The sequence below is a fragment of the Antechinus flavipes genome, chromosome 1 (genome assembly GCF_016432865.1).
Source record: "Antechinus flavipes isolate AdamAnt ecotype Samford, QLD, Australia chromosome 1, AdamAnt_v2, whole genome shotgun sequence".
NCBI lineage: Eukaryota > Metazoa > Chordata > Mammalia > Dasyuromorphia > Dasyuridae > Antechinus > Antechinus flavipes.
Window position 1 is genome coordinate 213541662 of NC_067398.1, and position 27221 is coordinate 213568882.

Sequence of the window (27221 nt, forward strand, 5' to 3'; positions counted from 1 at the left end):
CCTTGAAATCTCCCTTCCAGAAGTTCTCTCACTCTCATCTGAATTCTTATTAGAATGTTGAGTTTTTTATGTACTTGTTCCTTACTTGTAGAAATGGTTCATCTCATCTACTACCAGATAAGCTTCTCTTGGACTGACACTATGTCTTTATCATCATTTTACCTCATTCTTCCACTAAAATGCATTGCCAGTGAATGTTCATAATCGTTATTTGTTGAATGAATGTATATATCCCTTAACATAAATGGGCTTAGCACAGTGCTTGGCACGTAGGAAATACTTAATAAATGCATTTTATTACTTTCTGACTTAGCAAATTTAATTTTAAAAAGCTCTTTTTTTTTTTTTTTTGGCTCTAATTAGATGTTATGCTTCCTTTCTCATTTTAAAAATTTTAAAAATCCCTTGGATACTAATAGTCCCATAAATTAACAAACTCATTTTTGTTCTTCAAATGTGAGAAATAATAACTTTGCTATAAAGTTGTAACTTGACTAAGAATGCACAAGTCAGCATGAGAGCCAGTAGTAGATCCTGGTCTAGCCTTTCCATGAATCACACCTAATGAAGCTAGAACCTTTCATTCAGGCTCCTTCCTTTTTAAAAAAATTTCTCCAGCTAGAAACTTTACTTTATTTGAATGAAGGACATTTAGTTCTATTCTGCTTTGGCTTTACATAAGTGCTTTTCTTTAAAGAACTGTTTCTGCTGAGATTTCCATACCTAGGTGACACTTTATTTCATCCTCCATGTTTTCTCCTTTCTTTTGCCAGGGAAGCCTTTGAGCTGTGGAATTAAAATGAAAGGAGTGACTAGCACATGTCTCCTAGGGACCTTGTATGTGAAGTCTGATGCTAGCGAAGGACTTGGAAAACAACAGCCAGCCCTTGTTCAAAGTGAGAGTATGAGAAATACTGGGGCCGCCAGAGCTGAATGCATTTTCCTCAAGTTTCCCTAAGGTCTTCAAGCCAAGGGCTTTAAGTTTAGAGTCTTTCTAACCTCTCTCTGGAACTGCATGCTTTCAGGTCCCCTGGAGTCCCACAGCTATAATGGAGAGAGAAAGACAATTGGGTATTCTCCAGGGGGCTGTTGACAAGCTTGGGAATCTAACAGGGTGAGTCATAAACCATCTTCCCCAAAGGAACTTCGGTAATTTATACACATCAGGGAATGTCGAAACTCTCCTCTCCCTCCCTCTCTGTCTCTGTGTTTGTCTTTCTCTCTCTCTCTGTCTCTCTCCTCTCTCTCTGTGTCTCTCTCTCTCTCTGTCTCTCTGTCTCTCTCCTCTTTTTTTCTCTCTCTCTCTCCTCCCCTTGTCTTTCTCTTTCTGTCTCTCTCTCTTTCTCTCTGTTTCTCTGTCTCTCTACCTCTACCTCTACTTCTACCTCTACCTCTCTCTCTCTTTCTCTCTCTGTCTCTCCCTCTCTCTCTGTTTCTGTCTCTATCCCACACACACACACACACACACACACACACACACACACACACCCTTGTCTCGACCCTTGAATGCAAGAGCCAACTTATTTTAATTTTTAAAATTTTTATTGATATCTTTTGTTTTTATTCTTCTCCCTCACTGTAATCAAATTTCCTACCAACTAAGGCAGATAAACTGGTTTTGTTTTTTGTTTGAATAAAAGTACTAGTTTCAACCTCTCCTCTAATAAATAGCATAACTGACTTATGAAAATTTAATTTTATGTTCTATCGATTTCATAGCAACATCTCAAATCATCTATCTGCTCTCTGATACAGTTTGCCTTCCTTTAAAGAGACTCTATCCCTTCATAGCTACTGTTTAAAGATAGTGTTGGACGAATAAAGGGATTTTGAAAGGTAATTTTGACAATATGAAATTTTTGTATTATGCATTGTCTTCTTTTCACCCCTCAACAAGATAGAACTGTAATGAAATCTTGCTTTTTGTGTCACATGGTTGTTTTAAGGCAAGCACTTTGTAAACTATTCATAGGGATGGAGTCTGGATGTTTGGTTTGCATTGGTACAGGGAATTCCCAGGGGTGGAAATTCACTCTACTCATGCAGGTTGGCACCCTCTTGCAACTTCTGATCTTAGAGAATTGCTTAGAGGAGAAAGGTTATATGACTTGCCCAGCATCACATTATCATATGACAATATTTGGCAGATAAAATCCTGGTTATCTGAGTTCGAGTAAAGTATTCTTTCAACTAACTTCACACAGTCTTTATTAATGTACCATTCCCCATAGAGAATGGCTTCTCTCCTATTGCTTCACAACAGAATTCCTTAACCTTTTTTGTGTAATGGACCTCTTTGGCAATTTGGTAAAGCTTTTGAACTCTTTGAAACCATTTTTTTCTTTTTAAATAGTGTTTTTTTTTTTCCAATTACATGTAAAGACAATTTTGAAAAAAATTTTGCATTCTAAATTTTTTCCCTCTTTTTCTCACCTCCCTTCTCTTTAAGATAGTAAGCAATTTGAAACAGGTTACATATGTGCAATCATGGAACCATATTTTTAAATACATAGGAATGCAAAGAAAGCCAATTAATTTAAATACAGTCATAATATTTTTAAAAACAAGTTTATTGAGCTTAATTAATAAACCCTACTCTATAGGTTGTTGTGAGGGACTACAGATTTAGATCAGGATCCAGAGTTGTACTTTCTGTGATCACTGCAGACTTCTGCATTTCTCTTCTTTCTTCTGGTTCCCAACTTATTTTGAAACATTTACTCAAAGTCCTTTTTACTCAATCATCTTTCTTCCAAAATCTACCTCTATGCATGGAATGCCTTTCCTTAGATCCATGGAATTCTCTCTCTTTTGTCACTGTGCTAAGCTGTGGGAGTACAAATACCAGTAAAACAATACAAATACTCTGCTCTAAAGAGCTTATATTCTCGAGATCAGGGACTCTTTTCACTTTTGCATCCCAGCACTTAACACAGTGCCTGTTATTAATAGGTACTGAATAAATGCTCATATTGTTTAGGTACCACATAGGGACGCACACATAATATTTGAATTAGAATTGCTTGCTGCAGACCAAACAGCTCACATATAGCATGTAGCATTGTGTATCAGGATCGTAGTGTACCGTAGTCCTTACACCTACATTGGGGGGCAGCAGCCGTGCTTCCCCGTGACCTGTGTGCTGGCCTGATCCCGAACTAGCTAGTCCCCATAGCTGGGAAATGACCCCACGCCACTTCTCTGCCCCCAGTTGCCACCTCCCTTGCACTGGGTTGATATTCTGCGGCCTGCTACCAACAGCCCAGTCTGAGCTGCCCGGGCAGAAGGGGGCTCTCTCTGAGCCCTGATAATTTGGGTACTCTAGCACGCCGATGCCCGCTTCTCGCCGTGTCCCCCTGAGCTGCATTACTTGTGGGTCTCATCTCCAGGGAGTCCGAAGCCCAGGTCGGTAGGCAGCCGCCGCTCTCCCCCAAGCGCCAGGAGGCCTGCAGTACAGCCCACAGCCTCCAAAGAGGCCGCTGGTAGCCCGGATTGCCGGTCCTGCATGCTCACTGCCCGTTAGCCTCCTTCGGGGCTCCTTGGCGGACAGTAGGGGCTAACGCCGGACTTTTTATTCCTGCCAGACTCTTGCGGACAGTTTTCTCGTTTAAAATCTCGGCCGTGATCAGAATGGATCCTGGGGGGAAAGCCAGACACCAAAAACGCATCTGGGCTTTGCAGAAGCCTGTGGTCCCAGCCTGGGTAGGCTTTGTGTTCTGGGGAAGCAGTTCCTCTCTAGTAACTTGCGGCATGTGTTCTTCCCGTTCCCCTCCAGACACGCGAGGATGTTTATCTTAGCTTCAGAGGCTTGCTGCTTTCTACTCATGCTGTTCTAGTAAAGTTGATAGTTCCTTCTAGAAAAAAAAAAAAAAAAACTTTTTTGAACTCACCAATGCTAGATCTGTCAGTATTTATAAATATCTCTTGCTTCTATCTACCCTAGCACCCGGACTAGCTCACCTATCCACAATTAACATAAGGAGGGCAGCTAGGTGGCAAGGCAGGTAGAGTGCTGGATCTGGAATTAGGAAGCCTCAAGTTCAAATCCAGAATCAGACCTTAACCGTGACCCTAAGTCAGTCAGGTAACCTTTGCTTCCGTTTCCTCGTGAAAATAAATATCTCCTTCTTTCCAGGGTTGTTGTGAGGAGCAAATTAGATAATAATCGTAAAGCCCTTAGTACGCACTAGGAAAACATTAGCTATTATTATTATTATGAGGATCAAATGAAATAACATGTTTGCTCCGTAAACCTTAAAGTGATACATAAATCTAGTTATTATTTTAATAGCTTTACATTAGTAGGTATTGAGTAGTTCAGCTAGGTATGAGCAGTTATGGTACAGAACTTTATCAGAAAACTCCACTTTTTTCTTCATCTTCCACAGTAGAAAGTTCTCTAATGAATTAAGCTTGAATGCCCAGAGGTGATACCTCCCTTCTTTTGGCTTATTAGTATTTCTTCTAGATCTTCATTCTGAACTGGAGCTTGCCACTAGGTGATCTAGAAAGGGAAAACTATCCAGTGCTAGATTTGTTTCCACTGGTAGGAGTATTCATCTTGGACTGACAAAATCCAACAAAGTGAAATCCCAGTCAATCTTGATTTTTCCTTTTCCCCTCATCCTCCCATATATCTAAATTACTTGCCAAATTGTGATTGTTGTACCTTACTAATTAAGGTCTTTTGTATTTACTCCCTTTCTCTGCCTACTACCTTAATTCAGTCCCTTATCACATTTCACCTGGACTATTACAGAGCCTCATAATTAGTCTCACTGCTTCTAGTCTCTCCCTTCCCAAATCCATCATTAACATGGAACCAAATTAATGTTCTTAAAAAGATTTGACTAAGACATTCTCCTACTTTAAAATCTTTAACAGATCTTTTTTGCAGCTCTTCTCAGCCTGACATTTAAAGCCATTCTAGACTGGTTTTCAGGCTCATTTCATATGAATCACATTGATACACTGTGTTCTAGCCCAACTAGTCTCCTTACTGTTCCTTTTACTCAGTTTTCATCTCTTGCATCCATGCCTTTCTGCGACTGTCATGCATCCCTGGAATGTTTCACCACCACTGCTATCCCTTGGACCCCCTTAGAATTGCCTGGCTTCCTTCCAAACTCAGCTCAGTGCCTACTGCCCAATTAAAGGCCTTTCCTCTTGGAAATGCAATGCTTCAGTTGACAATGCTCTCAAATACCTTGGTATTTACTTATCCATATATATTTTGTATCTTCCCAGTAAAATGTGTGGATTTAAACTCTGAGAGGAAGGGTTAGATTTCCTTATATATAAATGCTTAAGAAATGTTTAATTTTTGAATGAATTGTATTAGTGAATTTTTGACCTTTTGTACTTGGAATTTAGCTCCAATAGATAATCTCAGAATTTATTAAATATGGCCCGTGTGACCAAGTAAGCCTGTCTATGCTTTCAAGTTTAGTATTCATTCAGTGTTTAAATAATATACAAAGGCTCTAGTTGTTGTTTGGTTAGAAGTCACTGTTCTCAAGTTGTCAGAATTTTTTTCCCCTAAAATCAAACCATTCTTATGGTCTTGATATAAATAAGTCGGTCTAACCAATCAAGAAGCATTTATTAAAAATAAATACCTTCTGAAAGACACTAGGGATACAGAGAAATGCAAAAACCGTTCCTGCCCTTAAGTAGTTCAATGGAGGAGGCAATATGCAAACAACAATATGTAGGCAAGATATATGCAAATCTAAATGAAAGATACACTTAGGAAAAAAGACTTAGAAGCAATAGACTTCTGAGAAAGCCTCCTTCAGAAGGGGGGATTTGAACTTAGCCTTTTTTTTTTTTTTTTTTGAAATTTTTTTATTAATTGTTTTATTTTTTCTGGTTATACATATATAATAACTTTTAAAATACACATTTCTTTATGAATCATGTTGGGAGGGAAAAATGAAAACAAAAGGGAAAAACCACGAGAGAGAAAAAACAAAAAGTAAGTGAACTTGTATTGATTTACATTTATTCTCCATAGTTCTCTTTCTGGATGCAAATGACATTTTCTGTCCAAAGTCTATTGGGAATGCTTTGGATCACTGAACCACTGAGAAGAACCAAATCTTTCATACTTGATCATCACACATTCTCACTGTTATTGTATACAATGTATTCCTGGTTCTGCTTGTTTCCCTCAGCCTCAGTTCATGTAAATCTTTCCAGGCCTTTCTAAAATCAGCTGGTACATCATTTTTTATAGAAAAAGGATATTCCATTATCTTTACATACCAAAACTAGTTCAGCCATTCCCCAATTGATGGACATCTACTCAATTTCCAATTCTTTACTACCACAAAAAGAGCTGCTATAAACATTTTTGCACATGTGGGTCCTTTTTCCTCCTTTACAATTTCCTTGGGATACAGACCCAGTGAAGGCTCTGTGGGATCAAAGGATATGAACTAAGTATTGAAGGAATCCAGGGAAGCTGAGTGACAGAAGTAGCAGTGTTGCAGCCCTCCAGACAGCCAGGGCAAAGAACTAATCACGAGATGCAGAGTCAAGCATTTGTAGACCAGCCTAGTTCAGTTGTAAAATGCATAGTGAAGAGCTTTAAATGTTTATGTTTGATCTTGGGATTTACTGAGTAGGAGGTTCACATGGTCAGACCTGCTCATTAGGAAGATTACTTTGACAGCTGAGTGGAGAATGCATTGGAGTAGGGAGGCATTGGAGACTGGGAGACTAATTAAGAGGCTATTGCAATAGTCTAGAGCATTGGTGTGGGACCTGCTCAAAAGTGGCAGCTTTTGAGAGCAGATAGAGACTTTAGCTGTCATAAAAGCAGAAATAACTGGACTTGCCAATAGCTTGGATATTCAAGATGCATGAGAATGAGGAGAAGTTGAGAGTCTGAGAGGACGGTAGGGGCTCAGAAATAAGAGGGATATTGAGAAGAGGGAGAATTTTAGAGAAAAGGTAATGGGTTCGATTTTGGACATATTGTTTAATATGCTCAGACATACATTTTCAGATGCCCAAAATTCAGTTGATGATGTTGGACTGAAACTTTTGAGAGAGTTTAACAGTAAATATGTAGATCTGCATAAAAATAACTGTTGAAATTATGAGAACCAATGCGGGTGGGGGCTGGAGGTGGGGGGAAATGCTAGCACAGAAACTTGGGGCTATTCCACAGAGAGATCCAGCCTAGAAGACTAGGGGAGAGGGGCCACAAAATCGCAGTGTTGTGAATTCCTAGAAAAGAGAAAACATCCAAAAGATGTTTTTTTCTTTTCTTTTCTTTTCTTTCTTTCTTTCATTTTATTATTAAAGCTTTTTATTTACAAAGCATATGCATGGGTAATTTTTTCTAACATTGACCCTTGCAAAACCTTTTCTTCCGAATTTTCCCCTTCTTCCCCCACACCCTGTCCCCTAGCTGGCAGGTAATCCAATACATGTTAAATATGTTGAAATACATGTTAGAGCCAATATATGTATACATATTTATACAATTATCTTTTTGCACAAGAAAAATCAGATCAAGAAGAAAGAAAAACAGAGAAAGAAAACAAAATGCAAGCAAATAACAGAGAGTGTGAGAATGCTATGTTATGTTCCATATTCTATTCCCATGGTTCTCTCTCTGAGTGTATATAGCTTTCTTTATCACTGAACAAATGGAACTGTTTTGAATTATCTCAATGTTGAAGAGAGCCACGTCCATCAGAATTGATCATCATATAGTCTTCTTAATCTCCTGGTTCTGCTCATTTCACTTAGCATCAGTTCGTGTAAGTCTCTCCAGGCCTCTCTGAAATCATCCTGTTGGTCATTTCTTACAGAATAATAATATTCCATAACATTTATATACCACAACTTATTCAGCCATTCTCCAGCTTATGGGCATCCACTCAGTTTCCAGTTTCTTGCTACTACAAAAAGAGCTGCCACAGACATTTTTGTACATGTGGGTCCCTTTCCCTTCTTTAAGAAGGAGATTTTTTTTGTTTTGTTTTTTTGCCATATTCCATTTATCATTTTGTTTAGTGTTTTGGTATTTGTGGTCATTCATAAAATTGTCCTGTCATTTTCTTGTCATCAAATTTCCTTCATAAAACAAATTGTATAATATTCCATCTTTTTTTCTGCCTTTAGAAAGTCTATGTAATTTGGCAATTATTTGTTCTAGGAACATTTGGAAAAATGTCTGTAAACCCATGTGCAGGTGTTTTTTGGCAACAGAAGAGCTTCCAGTATTTTATTTCTTCCTTTAAATTAGTCTCCTTAAAGTATCTATTCCTTTTTTGTTTTTTTGGTTTTTTTTTTTTTTTGGTAATTTATGTTTTTGCAAAGATTCTTCCATTTTATTTAAATTCTCCAAATTATTGGCATATAGCTATGCACAGTATTTTCTGATTATATCCTTCATTTCTTCTATAATTTTCATATCTTCCTCATTTTCATTTCTAATTTTGGTGATTTTCTGCCCTATTTTGAAGACAGTTTGTTAGTGTATATGTCAATCTTATTGGCATATTTAAAAACCCTCAGTCCTTGGATATATATATTAATGAAGTTATTTATTCAGTTTTATTCTATTTCTATTCTTTCCTTTATTATCTAAGTTTTCTACTTTGTTTTGCTTTTTTTGTTTGTTTTGCTTTTTCTAATATCTTTAGGTGTAAACATAATTTAGTTTTTAAAAAAATCTTTGGGTTAGATAGTCAGTGCTATTAATTATACCTCTAAAAACAGTTTCATATGTATCCTAAAGATATTTTAAAAGGGTTATTAGTGTTTTCTTGTAAATATGCTGTTGACATTTTTTAAATTTCTTTTTTTTCTTATTGTTTAACAACAATTATTGTTTAATAGATTATTTTTAATTTCATGGAGCCTTATGCCATTTATTCATGTTATTTATTTCTGTTTTTAATCTTTGGTGGTCTTAAAAGAGAGTGTGTAGCATTTTTACCTTTTTCAATTTGTCCTTTATGACTAAGCATGTGATTATTTTTGTAAGATTTTCATTTGCATGTGAAAAAGTCTTCTTTTCTATCATTTATCATTCTGCTTCTATCATTTAACTTCTCCTTCTATACAATTACCTCCAACATATTAAATGAACAGTTCTGTGTTAATCTTTTTACTAGGTTTGCCACATTTTAATAATGATATATTAAAACCACCACTATTCCATATGTCCACTTATTTCTTCTTCTAGTCCTGTTAGCTTTTCTTTTACGAAATTGCTCTAAGTTCTGGTCAAACTGTCCCATGATACACTCTGTTCAGTCTCCCTCTCTGGGTGCCTTTCACGGGCATATTGCCCCTGCCTCAAGTACACTATACTTTTTTTTTACTTCTACTTCTTAAAATTCTTACCTTAGTGTCACCATTTACATAAAATCTTTTCTCATTCCCCTAGTTGTTAGTGCTTGCACTTCGCTTTCTGAAGTTACTTTATAATTGACTTTTTAATTTTTTTTTTTAATGAAAATTTTTTCAGTTGAGAAGCATTTCTAAAAAGCATTTATTTTCTCACCTCCCCCACTAAAAAAAACAAAAACAAAATTATAATGATAATTTTTTAGAAAAGCAAACATAGCCTTAGGCCACTTAATACTTTTTTTAAAAAGCAAACATAGTCTTAGGCTACTTCACTTAAGTGAAGCCTGGCTAAAGAGAAGAAAAAAGCAGTGGAGAGTACCACATTTTAAGAAAGATATAATTTATCCAGATAATGAAGGCTTTAGAAATTGTCATATAAGGTACAGTTGAACTATCTTGAGATGTTTGTTCTGAAGAAGAAAAAAAAAAGACCAAATAGAGAAAGGATAGTTGTATTCACATATATAAAGGGCATTATTATTATTGTACTGCTCGTTCATTTGTGGCCATCTAGAATTATCAGATGTTGACATGCACTGCTGCTAAATCAAATTCTCTACTTATACCACTGATTTTTTAAAAAATAAAAAAAAATCAAATGCAGAACCTTTATAGTTTAACTTAGTGCTTAAAAAGACCCCACTCATCAAACAATTTATTTACTGTGTAGTTTATGCCAAGTACTAATTAAGGCACTAACTAAGCTCTGGGATTACAAAGATAAATATCCCCTGTACTCAAGTACATTACATTCTATTGATATATATATATATATATAAAAACACAGAAAAAATACAAAATAAATATATCAAGTAATTTCTGAAAGGAGGGCACTGACAACAACAGGGGAGGGCAGAATCACAGCAGGCTTCCTGAAGGAGGTTTCACTTGAGCTGGGAGGGTCGAAGAAGAAGGGATTCTGAGGGACAGAGAAGAGAATATTCATTCTAGGCATGAGGGAACAGCCTATGCAAAGCAAGGATGTCGGAAGAAAGAATATGACACACAAGAGATAGAAGTAGAGCAGTTTGGCTGAGACATTTCACTCCAGTAACATTTCTGTCCTGTGCAGCCTACAGATCTTCAGAGACTTTACCCTGGAGGGCTTGACTTTGTCATCTCTAGGTCTCCTGCCCTGATGTCTCACACTGTCCCACCTGGAAGCCTCGAATCATATATATATTTTTTAAATTTAATAACTTTTTATTTACAAATTATATGCATGGGTAATTTTACAACATTGACAATTGTCAAACCTTTTGTTCCAATTTTTCCCCTCCTTCCCCCCACCCTCTCCCCTAGAGGGCAGGATGACCAATACATGTTAAATATAGTAAAGTATAAATTAGATACACAATAAGTATACATGACCAAACCGTTATTTTGCTGTACAAAAAGAATTGGACTCTGAAATATTGTACAATTAGCCTGTGAAGGAAATCCAAAATGCAGGCAGGCAAAAATACAGGGATTGGGAATTCAATGTAATGGTTCTTAGTCATCTCCCAGAGTTCTTTTGCTGATTGTAGCTGGTTCAGTTCATTGGTACTCCTTTGGAACTGATTTGGTTCATCGGATCATATTTTTCATCCTGGTTATCTACTTGGACCATCTTCTAGCCATCTATTTTCTTTCCCCCTCCTACTTTGAATAATAAAGCAGGATGCTAATAAAGTATTTATTATGTTAAGTGCTGGGGATGCAAAAACTGGAAAGCAAAACTTAGTGAGCTAGAAGCAGGTGAAATGGGGATAAGTGCCTATTTATAGTGCTTTGGAAATATCTGAGGAAGTGACATGGAGATTTATTTTATTTATTTGTTTGTTTATTTATTTTGCTGAGGCAATTGGGGTTAAGTGATTTGTATAGCTAAGAAGTGTTAAGTGTCTGAAGTCAGATTTGACTTCAGGCTTGGTGCTCTATCCATGGGCCATCTAGCTGCCCCTGTGACATGGAGATTTATAAGCAAGGTAAGACTAAGGATGATCTGTTAGAGCCTAGGTTTCCGGGGAGCAGAGTGCTGGATTTAAAAAGCTGAGGTTTTTGTATTCAAAGACACCGAATGTACTTTTTAACCCCTCTAAGTTTCCATTTCCTCAACTATAAATTGAGGGGGTGAGACTAGATGACCTCCAAATTGTTTTCATCACTAAATCTGTAATGCTATGATTCTAAATTAATGCCAGTTTCTTTCACCGAACTTACCATAGAACTTTTAGATCCTTGTGGGCCTTCTCCATATAGCTGTCAGTTTTCTGAGGAGACTCCAGGCAGCTAGTTGGCATAGTGGAGAGAGCACTGGGCCGGAGTCAGGAAGGTAAGAGTTGGGTGTCACAAACACTAGCTGTGTTGCTTAAATTTCTGCCTCAGTTGACTTATCTGTAAAATGGAGACAAAATAGCACCTACTTCCCGAGGTTCTTGTGAGGAACAAATAAGGTGCTCTCCGTGAAGTGTGTGGCACTTTATCAATGTTAGTCATCATCATCATTAGACTTCCTCTCTATCATACTATCATTTGGGAATGAAACTCAAGCGTTTTTGTGGCCTTGGGTCAAAGAGACCTCAAGTAAAGTTAAAAGGAAACTGTAGCATTGCCCCAAACATGGAGCGTTCTATGTTATGCTCAGTCTGTGTATGCTTCCCGTCTCCCAGGTGATGATGGAGGTGAGCGGCCTCCCCCTGGAGCTGTGGCGCCTGATCTTGGCCTACCTGCGGCTTCCTGACCTGGGCCGCTGCAGCCTTGTGTGCAAAGCCTGGTACGAGCTCATCCTCAGCCTGGACAGCACCAGGTGGCGCCAGCTGTGCCTGAGATGCATCGAGTGCCGGCATCCCAACTGGCCCAATCAGCCCGACGTGGAGCCGCGGTCTTGGAGAGAGGCCTTCAAACAGCACTACCTGGCTGCCAAGACGTGGACCAAGAACGCCCAGGAGCTGGAGTCTTCCAACTGCTTTTACCTCTTCCGCCGGAGGAAGGACCGCCGCGTTCTCTACGTCGGGCCTGGCTGTGAGTTTGACAACCTTGGCAGCGCCTTGACCTCGGCCAACATTTATGACCGGATCGTGCTGTTCCCAGGCATCTACGAGGAGCAGGGAGAGATCATCCTGAACGTGCCGGTGGAGATCATGGGCCACGGGAAGCTTGGCGACGTGGCCCTGCTGGTGTGTGTGGATCAGCACTGCGCCACCACCCGCCTCTGCAACCTGGTCTTCATGCCGGTGTGGTTCAGCCCGGTCATGTACAAGGTGAGTGCGCCGCGGGCTGGCCGTGGGGACCCGGGCTTTTCTAGTCCTGATGGGCGGCTCCCACCAGCACGTCACGCTTCTTCTTTGTTGTCTGGCTAGAGCCATCGAGGCTAGAGTTAGACCCGAGTCCCCAGCCCCACTTCACCTCTTCCTGTCTCACTTTCCTCGCCTGCAAAATGGGGATCATCACAGTGCCCGCCTCTCAAGGTGGTTGTGAGGGTCAAACGAGATCTTATTTGTAATCTACTTTGCAAACCTTAGAGCACCATATATTATTATTATTATAGTAATGCATGGATTGTGTGTATCCCTTCTTTCTTTTCCCATTTGCCATATTTTATCCTCTGGCTATTTCATGATCCATTTTTATCTCATTATCTACTACATTAAGGAGGGAAGGAAGGGTAGAAAAGTCGAGAGTGGTCTCTTTTGGAGCAAGTTTTATTCCTTAAGAGGACAATAAAATTGAAGGAAATAGGAAGATGGAAATTGAAAATTGTGACTAAAAAAGAGTTTCTAGATCAGTTCGTTGTTAACAAACTTTTTACCTCTGAGAGAAACTAAATGATTTTTCCTTAATCACATAATATGCGTCTGACTAATCTGGGAAGAAGGAAATTTGTGTCCCTAATCTGTTTCACTTGGACCACTGAACTCTCCTAAAGCTGGCACAAAGACCTGGAGATAAATGTTGAGGGTTTTTTTTTTTTTTTCCTACTTTTGCAAAACAGGAGGTAATGGACAATTTTTTGCTTAAAAAAGAAGTTAACAAGGGGTAACCATATCTCTTTTCCAATATGTGAAGGTTTCACTTGTCTTCCAGAGAGGTTATTCATTTACATAGAGCATTCAACAGTAAGAAGTGGACTTAAATGATAGTAACGAAAATTAAGTTGGCCATAAAGGAAAATCTTAATGGCAGTAAAGATGATTAAATACTAGAACAAATCAATAGGCCTTCTAATCATCCATGAAGAATTTTTATGTACCTGCCTAAATCAAATGATTTCTTGAGACCTTAACCAAGAATATGATCTCATGACTCAAATATCTCAAAGAAATATCTCAACTTGGTTAATATAAAATTTTAAAAGTAAAGCATTCAGTTCTCATCTTATTTGGTTTCTTAGTCAGATTTAATTATCAGTAAAATTTAATCCTTTTGCTCAAGGCTGTGCAATGGTAAAAATGATCATTTCACAGAAAATGAAGTTTTCTACCATGTTATCACAGGAGCAAACACCCATAATAGTGCTCTACTATGGGAGTCTTCCCAAATGTGAATACTCAGATTTTGATCATACCAAGTTTAGTTGAAGCTGTAGAGCTCTGTATTCCTTGAACCAATATATATGTCATTATACATATGTATATGTCAAACATATATATTTATATAGAGAAAGAGATTATGTTTCTATTTCCCCATCCCCCTCCAAAGCACCCTCTTCAAGGAGTACAAGATGTGATGCTTGGGTACCAGGGGACTGTACTTCTACTCCCATTCTTTGCTGCTAGGATTCTTTTCATTTATAAGTTTGGCCAGGTGTAGGATATAAATTCCATGGAGGTTGTAAAAAAAAATATCTCCTGGAATAGCACTGTGATCAAACTGGCAACCTGGAATACATTTATTAAAACTTCCCTTACTATCATCCCTGATTTCTTCTCTGACCTATTCTATCTCCTAGCTCCAAAACTACTGTAAGGACTCCGAGTTGTAAGGAAAAGGCTAAAGATATATCTGCTCTAGTCTTGGTTTTTGTTTGTGCCCATTATGTCCACTTGGTCAGGGTGGAGGTATGTGGTGAGAGAGACAGACATATACATTTAGTTTAAATTTTTCTTTTTTGACTAGTTGGTACTTAATAGTATGTAAATGGGACCAGGAAGATCATGCTGAAGTATAGTTCTTTTGGGTGTGAGAAGTAGATAGGGTTACGGAGGTTCATTAGTTGCTAAGAAATACATAATTCATTAGTTATTTGAAAGGAAAAAAAATCCTTTGTAAAGGAAAAGAAGATCAAGAATAAGGCAAGGAAATCCCTAGATGCTTTGCAATTTCATTTTCTTATTTTCCTTTTTTAGGTGTCTTCAGGTCATGTCCAATTTGATAACTGCAATTTTGAAAATGGGCAGTTGCAGATTCATGCTCCAGGAACCTGCCAAGTCAAATTTTGTACCTTTAATCAAGCCAGCATCAGCCTTCACAGCGTAGCTCTCTGTGTCCTTGAAAATTGTGAATTTGTTGGGAGTGAAATTGCCTCTGTGACTGTCGAAGGGCATCCATCCTCTGACAGGAACTGGGCCTATAAACATCTGATGGGACTGGTCAAGTCCTTTTCTGCTTTATCAAACACCCAAGACTCAACCCCTTTAAACCCATCAAACCAAGAAACCTTAGGGCAACTGCCTACACGAAATCTAAGGACCTGTGAGATTGTCATAGGTGAAGACCAGAGCAATTTACTTCCCCCTTCAAGATCCCCACAAGCATGTGAGAAAGACTTCCAGAAGGAAAATGAAATTAAGAGGGATCTGTGCTCTACCAGGAACCGGAAGGGGATCGACCCTGACACTGATTCCAATGACAGCAGCCAGAGCTCTGGCAGTGAAAATGAACCTGAAGACCAATTTGTGTACAAAGTCTCTCACCAGGCGCCCAGCCTGAGCCACACCCTGGCCAGGTGTCTGCTTGGCCGGCCACAGACCACTCGACTGTCCAATCTCCAGAACGGCCTGGAACTGAAAACTCTGCATCAAGAGCTTCAGAGAGACAGTGAGGCTCAGTCCCTTGCCAGCTCCTTGCAGGGCTGCCTCATTCGGAAGTGCCTTTTTAGAGATGGCAAGGGGGGCGTCTTTGTCTGCTCCCAGGGCCGGGCCAAGATGGAAGGGAACATCTTCAGGGATCTGGTGTATGCTGTCCGGTGCGTGCAGAATAGCAAGGTGCTGTGAGAAGTGCTCAAATGCACATCTTTAAACAAACAAAAGTTGAGTCCTTGAGATGAGTTTTTAATCAATTGAGTCTAATTGTTTGCCTGTTTCCAGATACCTGATTCCTGATTTACCCGAGGGACCTATGTATAAAACATCTATGTGCAGTGAGTGCTTGATGTATCACTGGGCTTATTGGATAATTTAGTTTTCTCAGTGGTACCTTTTAAATGTATGTGTTGCATTTCCTTTGGTCTGCTTGCTTTCCCAGTTCTGTTCTCTTCCATTATTACTCATTCCTTTATAGAAAACATGTCCATGTCCATGATTTTTTTTAAGAATATCATTGAGAAATTTAGAGCAGTCCTGAAGGTGAATAAGTACTCATTTATTTATTGTCATGATCAGAAAAGCCAATGGATTCAGAATGGCCATACCTGAATCTGGCCACACTCAGAGAGCACCTTCAAGAGTTCAGGAAGGCAGGAAAGATGTGTTATAAGCAGCATCCCTGATATCTGAAATCTGATTCCTGCTGTATCAGAGAGGCTGTTATAAATACAGATTTCATAGGGTCAACATTGAAACAGTATGTCACTGATTAGTCAAGGTTTCTTTTAAATGACATGATTCCTAAGCTGCCTTTGTTACTGAAGTTATTCAAAGCCATTCTAAGGTCCTTGCCTCAATGGATTCTTTGTGCTGCTAGTGAGTTACTTAGGAGGAACCCCTTTACCCCAAGGTAATTCTAAAGCTACTCCTAAAATGACTTGGAAAAAACCCTGTAGCCCAGTCTTATAACTTATTCCAAGGGTTGTGGTACTTGTTCATACAGTCAGTTGTGGCACTGGTGAGTTCCATATGGGCTTCCTTCTAAAAGTAATGTTAATCGGCCTTCTTCAAATTTGGAGGAGACTTCTTTGCATAAGAATGTAGTTCAGGAAGTTAATATTCTATTATTGGCCCTAAAGTGCTAAAATTGATTATCTTTTTTTGGGGGGGCCCAAATCCAAAATCCACTACTACTTATGCAGATCTCTTTGAACTAATGTTTTTTCTTAGACAGATTTAGCAGTTATTTTTCTTCCCATAATAGAAAGGAAAAAGGGAATTTACAAATTTAAGCCAAGTTACATAGCTATTAACCCATTTGATTTGTTCACGTATTTGTGTTTAGAAATAAAGGAATATGGATAAACATGAATAAAATATTGCTGCATCCTGGGGTTGCAAAGATGGTGATTGTAAATGAAGGGCTTGCTCCATGCAGTCCTTTCAGATTCAAAGGCTGGGAATATGAGCCAGGGATGGGAAGGATATGTATCCTTTGAGGAACAGCCTACTTAAAGGTGGAGAAGCTCATCACTAGAGAAGGAGCCACGAGATGATGTTTTTTTTGTTTTGCTTTGGTTTTTTGATTTGACATCAGAATGAATATAAAGTGTTGCAAATAGTATTATCTTGATGTTGGTAATTTAAGTCTTAATCAGTGGTCACTTCCCTTCTTCCCAGAACTTCCTTTTCTATTCTCTAAAAAGATTGTTACCTCCCTCTCAGTAGAAAAAATTTGCCCCTAGAGCTGTAGTTGTTCTCTGGTGTCAAGTGGTAGATCTTAACTTTTGATCACCTAATCAAAAAGAGGGGTTTCTATATGTGAGTTGAGGTAAAAACTTCTAATCGAAGTTTAGAAAAAAGTTAATTGTTTGAGGTAGGAAAGTAATAATAATTAAATGAATGAATAAAACTTTATTACATACCTTCTACTGGTAAAACGATGTGTTAAGTGTAGGGGGAATTCAAATTCTAATGGGGAAGAAAATGCTATGGAAGTTTCAGCTGCTAGGCAGATGGAAAGATCCCATGGTTCTTAAGGTACTTTAGCAAATCAAATGTTAATATTTCTTCTTTAATGCTATTTCCACTTATAAAAATCATATTAATTTCTATGTTGAATTGTTTGATAATGCCAAGGATTTAGGTGACAAGAACTTTCTAAGTCTTTTGTAGCTATGACTGTAACCCCTAAAAGGAATAGTGGCCAGGCTGCATCTCCTGAGGGGCTACTTCCCAAGATCATGGCTGAGGATGATGAGCTGGAAGCCTTGCCCTTCCCAAGGCTCTTGAGTTCAGCATAGTCCTGGGTTATTTCTGTCAGGGTGCGATGGCAGATTGTGGTCAGGCTGCTTTTGTTTGTGTTGGTGGCGGTGGTTTGATGGGCATGGCAGATGTTGCCTCCTGTCTCTCCTTCTGAGGACCCAACTTCTTCAGCATGGCCGGCTGGCCTGCCTTATGTGGGATAGTCGATTGATGGTTGGTAGGGATGGCTGAACCCCAAGAGTTGCCTCCTGAGATGATGGCTTTGAGAATTGGATTAGAAATAGGACAGGTGGCCTGCAGGATACTGCTATTCCTAAGGTCCCCTATAAGACTGTGGTTTTGTGATTCTCTGAGGAGACTCTAGGAAGAAAAGGGAGGAAAGTTCATTTTTCTTTTTTCAAAAGGAATTTTGTTCCATTTGAAATGAAACAAAACAAAACAAAAAACCACTCACACTCACGAGAAGAAATTTATTTACCATTTACCAGAGATTCCTAGGAACAAAAAAAATCTTCTGGTACTGACCAGTACAACCACCTGCCTGTTGTTGGCATTTGGGAAAATGTTGTTGCTAGTGGTGATGAGAAAGGTGGGCTGTCTGCCAGATATCCGGGAGCAAATCTGAACTAATTAATTATTTAAGGAAATGAAGCATTAAACGTTCAAGACAAAACAACCAATATAATGATTGGCTCAGTCATATTCACTTTGTGCATTGTAGAATGCTATTCTACAAGACTTACAGGAAAGGAGAAATTTGTCATCTCTTCAAAAACACAAAAACGCATATAGTATCCTCCTAGCCAGAGAGAGTCAGAGAATTCTCCTATAATTACTGCAATGGACCAGGCTCTCCATTCATCAGCTCTCTTGGCTCCCTACAAGTCAGCACGGGAGTGCTTCACTGCCAACAGTTACAGTTACCACTCACTCACCAGCTGTTGGTTTGTGATTCTCTCATGAGTCTCCAGAGGAGACTCTAGAAAGAAAAGGGAGGAAAGTTCATTTTTCTCTTCTCAGAAAGAATATTGTGCCATCTGGAACAAAACTAAACTAAACCCAACTCATCCCCATTAGAAGAAATTCATTTACTACTTGCCAGAGATCTCCAGGAAAAAAGAAAAGTCTACTGGTACTGAATTAAAGGGTGGCAAGCACCCTCCAAAAAGAGGCTTAGAACTAACTGATTGCTTCCGGGTTAGTCATTAGGTAACCAATTATACACAGAATGTTCTTCACCCTAATAATGAGCTTCTGCAAAATACTGCTTTTAACCCAGGTTGCTATGGTACCAAAAGTAGTTGCTGCCCTTTTTTTTATTTACTGTGGAAGGGTGGGAAAAAAATAGAAAATTATCCACAGAAGCTAGTGTAGGGTTTGGTTTTTGTTTTTGTTTTTGTTTTTTTTTTTTGGTTTGGTTTGATTTTTTAGGGGTCAAAGATGACAAATGATAAGCAGAGAAAAGCCTACTACACTGGAGTTTTATAACATCCATAAGTTACTCACATGGCCCATAAAAGAAATGGTTGTGGGAAGGAGCATTTCAAATAATGCATCATGTGGGAATGGACCAAATGGATGTGAGCATTATAAGAAAGCCCAGTACAATACATTTGGAAGTTGAAATCCTTCATCAGACTATTTTGTCCAATAGGATGCCATTGAAAGTGTTTTGGGGAGGTAGCAGAATTTTCAGTTCACCAAGGTGCTGAGCTTGGATGCTAGGGCTGAAAAGACTAACAGCACTCTAACTTTTTTCCTATAAATTTATCTTCTTGCCCCTGGTTGTTATCTTCTCCTGGAACTTAGCTTGTTTTAATTGGCATTACAATTAAAATAAACTTTGTTCTTTGACTCAGAAATGGGTCCAAGTCTGCAAATTCTATTGAGACACAATAACTGGTATGGAATCCCAACCTTTTGGATCCCCCTTGAGCCCCAGCAATGGCAACAAGAAGGTAGAGGTGCTTAATTATTATCTTGCTTCTGTTTTTTCTGCCAAGGAAAATGCTCTTTGGATCAGAAAAAACTGAGAAAAAGTTTGAAATAGGAAATTGATACTCAGAATAAATAAGGAGGTAGTAAGAGACAACTATCCGTGTTTAATGACAGTTTGGGTCACCTAACACAGATGAATTACATTCTGAATGACTTGGTAGAAATGATCACTGAGCCACTGGTAGTAATCTTTGAAAGGTCTTCAAGAATGAGAGAGAAACTCCAGAATTGAAAAATGTTAACTATCTTCCCAAATTTCACAAAAGGGATGATAATAAAATTTGTAGACTGTAAGTTAATGAATTTGATTTTAGTTCCTGGCAGAATTCTAGAATATATTACTAAAAAGATGATCCATGAAAGTTTGAGGAAAAAAAAATCAGTGGTGATAACGACCCTGTTTGGATCAAGAATATATTGGTCACAGCAAATTATCTTATTTCCTTTGCAGACATGATTATTAAACTGGGAGTTTAAAGGAATGCTTATTTACCTAAGTAAATTAGCAAGGCATTTACAAAAATGTCACATGCTATTCTTATAGAAAACTGACAAGTTTTAGGCTAGATGATTGTATAATTTAATGGATTTGGGGACTAGTTGGATGGCTGGGCCCAAAGAGTCGTCATTAGTAGTTTGATGTCAACTTAGAAGACTACAATGGAGTGTTCTAGGGAATTATTCTTAACCCTGTGCAAGTTAACATTTTTATCTATATAATTGGCATCCCTTATGTATACATATATTTTATTTAATATATACTTTAACATATTTAACATGTATTGGTCTACCTGCCATCTGAGGGAGGGGGTAGGGAGAAGGAGGGGAAAAGTTGGAACAGAAGGTTTTGCAAGGGTCAATGCTAAAAAATTACCCATGCACATATCTTGTAAATAATAACAATATGTTATTTAATATAATATATTAATAATTATAATATATAATATAATAAAAATTAAAAAATAATAATTGGCATCTTTAATCAGATTTGAAGATGAAACAAATGTGAGAGAGATAGTGCCATAGCTCTAGAGCCTGGTAATTTTGGAAACCAACAAATCTAGCTCCTTTATTTTTTACAAACAAGGAAACTGAGTTAACACATTGGATGATAATCAAGATCCAAATAGATTTTGACAAACTAGTTCAAAAAAAGATCCTACTTTTTTGGTCCAAAAAAGGTGAAATTTAATAGGAATAAATGTAACATCATAGGTTAAAAAAAAATCAGTTTCTAAGTACAAAATGGGGGATGGGAAAGAAGCAAGATTAATAGTTTATTTTAAAAAGATCTAAGGAACACTGAGAAATGAATGTAAACTATTTGCATTTTTGCTTTTCTTCCCGGGTTATTTTTACCTTCTGAATCCAATTCTCCCGGTGCAACAAGAGAACTGTTCAGTTCTGCAGACATATATTGTATCAGGGATATACTGCAACATATTTAACATATATAGGACTGCTTGCCATCTAGGGGAGGGGGTGGAGGGAGGGAGGGGAAAAATCGGAACAGAACCGAGTGCAAGGCATAATGTTGTAGACAAATTACCCTGGCATGGGTTCTGTCAATAAAAAATTATTATAAAATAAAATAAATAAATAAATAAATAAATAAAAAGATCTAAGGATTTTGGAGGACTGCAAACTCAATATTTATAAAAAACATGAATATGACATTAAAATAAGTTCCTGCAATCTTGGACTGCATTGAGAGGTGTTCTTTCCAGGAATAAAGAAGATTCTTTCCCGTCCCAACCTCCACTTCCTGCCTTAGTCAGAATACGTTTGGAATATTTTGTTTAGTTCTTGGAACTGCCTTCCAGAAAGGTCATCAGGAAGCTGAGAGGATTCAGAGAAGAGCAGCTAGGATTGTGAAGGGCTGTGTGTACCTATTATCAGCTCATTCTATGTGAACATCAGCTGAGGGAACCAAGAATATTCAGCTAGAAGATTTCGGGAGGGCCGGCTTGGGGGAGGAGAAAGCAGGTCATGAAAGCTGTATTCAAGTATACAAAGGGCTGTCATTTGGAAAAGGGACAGAACTTGTTCTTTGTCACTCCAGAGAGCAGAAATAGGTGTTATGGGGTAGAAGGTTCAGAAAGGCATATTTAGGCTTTATATAACGAAAAACTTTCTAATAATTAGAACTCTCCAAAAGCAGAATTGATTGCTTCAGAAAATAATAGATTCCTCTTCACTGACATCTTCAAGCAGAAGCTGCTTAACTATTTGTTGGTTATATTGTAGAAGGGATTTTAAGGGGGTTGAGATCTGTAAGGGTCCTTTTAGGCTCAGAAAATTTGCAATTCTTTTATTTAGAATTTCTTTTATAAAAGCCAGTGAACTTCTTTTTGGAAAAATTGGGGTAAAGTTATCCAGTTGGCATTTATTTTTCATCTACAAAGAGGAAATAAATTTGGGTGATTAATTAGAACTGGAAGAGAATTTATCTTTAAAGGTCAGCTCCTTACTTTATACTTTTTAAGGAAAATTGGGAGTCAAAAAGGCTGTGACAAGTTAGAACTAGAAGTAGAATTTAGAATCTGACTCAATTTAGGGCCTCTCCCAACTGTACTTCTTGCTTCCATCTTCACAGATCTCTTTTTCTGATGTAGATCAAGGAGAGAAATCTGCTTTTTGGGAAGATTTTAATTTATTTTTCAGCTTGCATCAAGTACATTTCATTTGCTCTTGTGAATTGTCCTGTTTTCTGGCACCATAGAGAAGCAGTTCTTGTACATTTTCTACTTCACTAGTTTGATTTTAATTGCTGACAAATTGAATGAGAATCAAGCCCTTGTCAGAGAGTAGTTGCTGCAGATTTTCCATGTTTGAAATTAGCCCATATCTTCCCTGAGGAGTGTTATATGAGTAATGGGTTCTTTCAGTTTTACTCTAAAATCTTGGGCTCCTTGTATTCTTGTTAGATGTTAAACACCCCTTTTCACAGTTAAAATATACAACATCTGATTTTTTTAGAGCTTTTTGTTGAAAGCTTGAGATCAAATTTGCATTCCTTTCATTCCTCTGTAGGATTTAGGAACATATTGTCCAACTATTAATATTTAGTTTTAAAATTATTCTAAGCCTCTATCAAAACCACAAAAAATGAGGTCAATGTAGAAATTGCTGTCTGTTCTTCATTCATGCTCTTTTGAAGACCAGAGACAGACATAGGACCAAGAATGGGTCACCTCTTTGAGGAGATAGCTGCAGTTCTCCATATTTATGCAGTTGTGGCTTAGATGTATGATGCTCTTACATAACAACTAGACAGTGTGGGATTTTATGTGGTATTTCCATTTTCTCTAAAATGGAGAGATCTTGCTTAGTGGTTTCAGAGAATTTTTGCATTCTGAAATTTTTTTTTTAGAACTTTTAAGTTATTATTCTGAGATTTTGTCAATGGGAAAGGGAAGGAAAGATTCCTGAATGAGCAGGTATCATATGCTCTTCCAATTGTGTATTCAAGCATGAAGCAGTTCTCAGTAATGTTCTTTTTATACAATAGTCACACTTTTTACAAACCTAACTTATTTTGGGGTCTGTGTGACAGCTTATAAAATTCTGAAATTTATCTCTTAGGTATTTCCTTTGTGATTATTACTAGAATAGCTACCACCTATTCTAGTAAAAATTGTAGAGCTTTGACTGAATAAATTTTGAGAAATGAAATAGGCTCCTATTTAAAGAAGGCATAGTGCTAATTTGCCTGAGTCAGATTTCTATCTGTGTGTAGGCAAGTTGTAGCCTAAAAATTCCAAATTAATATTTTATGCTAATTTGGAATTTGAACCTCCTTGAGCAAATATAGCTGCCATTCATTATATAAACAAATAGCAGATTGTGTGTTCCATGCTAGAGATTCAGGGGAAAAAAATGCAACTGGATTTGGTATCAGAAATCTTGGGTCCAAATCTAGGTCTAGCATGACTTTGGGCAAATGATGTAACCTCTCAAGGCCTCATTTGTAAAATTAGAAGGTTGAACTAACTCTCTATGGTGCTTTCCAGTTCTAAATCCTATAATACTTGTAGAAAAGGCATGGTTTTCTTTTGCTCCAATCAAAGTATTTAGAGAAGAGGTTATTTTTTATTATTATAATAACCAGTTATTAAATTAGGATTAAGGTGGGGGTTTTTTCCACTTTATTTCCACACTCAGGGGACCAGCCTTTGAAGGATAAGGCTGATAGATGAGATTGCCCTACTTCTCCATCTTGGGCAGGACCCAACCCAACTAGAAAATCTTATTTCTATTCAGAGTGCAAAGCAAAGCTAATCTAAGTAAATTCCAGCCCTACAGCATTAAGTCTGTGCCCTTGTAGCTGCTCATTGTGATTTAGGGTAACCTAAATCATAAAAGAGAAAACTAAATCAGAATGATGTGATTTGTTAGAGGCAACTCAGTCTCATAATCAAGCCATGTTTTCAGCAGGAGGAGCTGAAGGGTTTCAGTCCACCTCCTCATTTGAAAATCTACCCTCTCATTAATTGTTCACCAATCAGAGTTGATTTTCACCCTTTAGGACACAGACCCCTTCCCCTCCCTTTTTTCAAAGGTATTTAAACATGCCCTGATCTCCATGTTTTTGTCTTTTGTTACCAAGAGAAACCACTGACTAACAATTTATTGATTATCAGCTAACTTAATCAATAAATTGATTATTAATTACTCAGAAACTGTCAGGCTTTTCACTTATCACGGTATTTGATTGTTCCTTAAGCCAAAGAAATTCAAAATACTATATAAATATCATTTTTATAAATGAAACCTTGTGATGAGAATCCACCTTAAGAGTAGCTGGAATAGGTCTCTATCATCAAGATGTGATTTGAGGATCTGTTAGAAGCTACCTATCGACCTTAATGTCTGAAATTCTTCAATAAAGGATTGGTTGTCCTTTGTTAAGCCTTGCTCCTTCTGGGAGTTCTCTGTTAGAATTCAAGTAACCCTTGTGTGCATATTATATCAAGCCCATAAGACTCGAGTATAAATTCGTTTTACCAGATCTTGTTTAAAGCAATGTTATGCAGAAAGGCAAGTAAGATGGACTTTACCTATTTCATAGTTTTGACTAAGTCAGGCTTACATCTTTGAAATAGGTAAAATCCAAGGATTTCTGTCCCAATTATGTCTTGAAGCTAAACAAAGACCGGCCAAACTGAAACAGAGGTTTGAGGTAGTTATCCACGTTATTGAAAGCAGGATTTAGGGAGGAGGAAGAGTAGGTGAGAAACATTTGGACTACTATCTTAGATGTCCTATTGGGAAAAGAAGAAAAGAGCTTTCTTGTGTAGCAGAAATGGAGTAATGGTTCTAGAGTCAGGAAATCTGGAATCAGATCCCCCTTCTTCTCCTTATCCAATTATCTTCCCTTAAACTTAATGTAGTTTCTTGGGACTCAGCTTCCTCATCTGTTCATTAAAATAAGACTATGCAAAAGCACTCATGATTTTTTAAAAGCTTTTTATTTTCAAAACATATGCATAATTTCCACTCTTTCTGTTGTTTGCTTGCATTTTTGTTTTCCTTCTCAGGTTTTTTTTTTTTTTTTACTTTCTTTCTAAATCTGATTTTTCTTGTGCAGCAAGATAACTGTACAAATATGTATACATATATTGTATTTAACATATACTTTAACATATTTAACATGTATTGGATTACCTGCCATCTAAGGGAGGGGGTGAGGGGAAGGAGGGGAAAAGTTGGAACGGAAGGTTTTGCAAGGGTCAATGTTGAAAAATTACCCATGCATATGTTTTGTAAAGAAAAAGCTTTAATTAAACAAAAACAAAAAAAATATGCATAGATAATTTTCATCCAATTTTTTTTCTCCTTCCTTTCCCCTTCCCCTAGACAGCGAGTAATCCAATATATGTTAAACATGTACAATTTTTCTAAACATATTTCCACAATTATCATGCTGCACAAGAAAAATCAAATCAAAAAAAAAAAAAGAGAGAGAGAGAGAAAGAAAACAAAATGCAAACAAACAACAAAAACGTGAAAATGCTATGTTGTGTCCACACTCTATCCCCACCAGTTTCTCTGGGTGTAGTTGGCTCTTTCCATCACAAGACCACTGGAACTGGTCCAAATCACCTTATTGTTGAAAAGAGCCACATCTGTCAGAATTTGATCATCGTATAATCTTATTGTTGCTGCAATCACTCATGATTTAAACTTCACTTAGTCTAACACTCCAAATAGTCTCTTTTATTTTTTATTTGCTTCACTATCAGCTCAATTTCTATTTCAGTCACTTTCTAGCTCTCCCCTCCTCTGTCTCTCATGGTTGAGGCAAGATTCTATCCTCGTAACCCCTCCTCCTGACAAAAGAAAGATAGCCACACTGGACTTTTTTTTTTTCCTATATCCTAAAAGCAATACCTTACAATTACCTGTCAGTGTGCTTGCAATTTTTTCCTGATGGCTATCCCCAGCTGCGACACTTCTGTCCATTACCTCTCCCTTAGGGAGAGAAAGAAGGAGTCTAATTTTGACACAGTTTCATAGCTGTCCAAGATTAAAGCAGATATCTATTTATGAATCCCTACTTATTATGAGAATTATTTCTATTATTTAAAAAAAATTATTTTATTATAAGAATAAATTTTTTAAAAACAGCCATTAAATAAGATCCATTTTTAGTTTGCTTCCTGGAGAATGAATTTACTTTAATTAAAATTTTTCCCTCCAAGGCAATCCCAATAGACTTTGGATAGAATATGCCATCTGCATCCAGCAAAAGAACTATGGAGATTGAATGTAAATCAGCACATGCTATATGTTTACTTCTTTTTTTCTGTTTTTTTTTTCTCTCCTAAAGTTTTTTTTTCCCTTTTGTACTGATTTTCTCTTCCAACATGATTCATAAAGCAATATGTATTAAAAATTGATAAACATTTTTCCCAACAGTGTCCGCTTGATTTAACAATATTTCATTTATACCTTTCATAGACTTTGTTTACCCAGGAATTGACCGGATAAGTGGAGAAATGAGCAGAACCAGTCTTGTGTGAGAAAAAAAAATCTTAAGATACCAGAGGAATTCATTTCAGACCCTGATCAACACCTGGAGTATCCCTAGAGCCCAGTTACTGTAACATAACAAGAGCATTAAGCAAATTCTTCATACTCTTAAACATAGTGAGGATATTGTTGAGAATAAAAATCTTTGTCTTTTGTCTCTATCACTGTGTCATTAACTTTCACTCTGTTGTTTTCTCTATTCTGTAGATTGCTTGAGAGAAAAGACCGTACCAACTCTTTTTTTAAAATAGTATTTTATTTTTCCAAATATAAGCAAAGATAATTTTCAACATTCACCTTTGCAAATACTTGTGTTTTAAAAATTTTCCCCTCTCTCCCTTCCTAAGACAGCAAGCAATCTGATATAGGTTAAACACATGCACTTCTTCAAAGCATATTTTCATAATTGTCATGCCATATAAGGAAAATTATATAAAAAAAAAACAAAACAAAAAAGCAAACAATGTAACAACAACAACAACAAAAAAGGTGAAAATACTTTGTTTTAGTTCACATTCAGTCTCCATAGTTTTCTCTCTG

The 27221-nt window shown here is 37.4% G+C and overlaps 1 protein-coding gene across 1 annotated transcript in view; it reads left to right on the forward strand.

The window, feature by feature from the left end:
* The window catches only part of FBXO10 (F-box protein 10), an 80107-nt gene that overhangs the window by 9433 nt on the left and 43453 nt on the right, over window positions 1–27221 (forward strand). Inside the window, exons 2-3 of the mRNA XM_051995987.1 lie at window positions 12030–12620; window positions 14706–15563. Coding sequence (XP_051851947.1) covers window positions 12033–12620; window positions 14706–15563 — 1446 coding nt within the window. The 5' untranslated portion in view covers window positions 12030–12032. The remainder of the gene's footprint in view (window positions 1–12029; window positions 12621–14705; window positions 15564–27221) is intronic.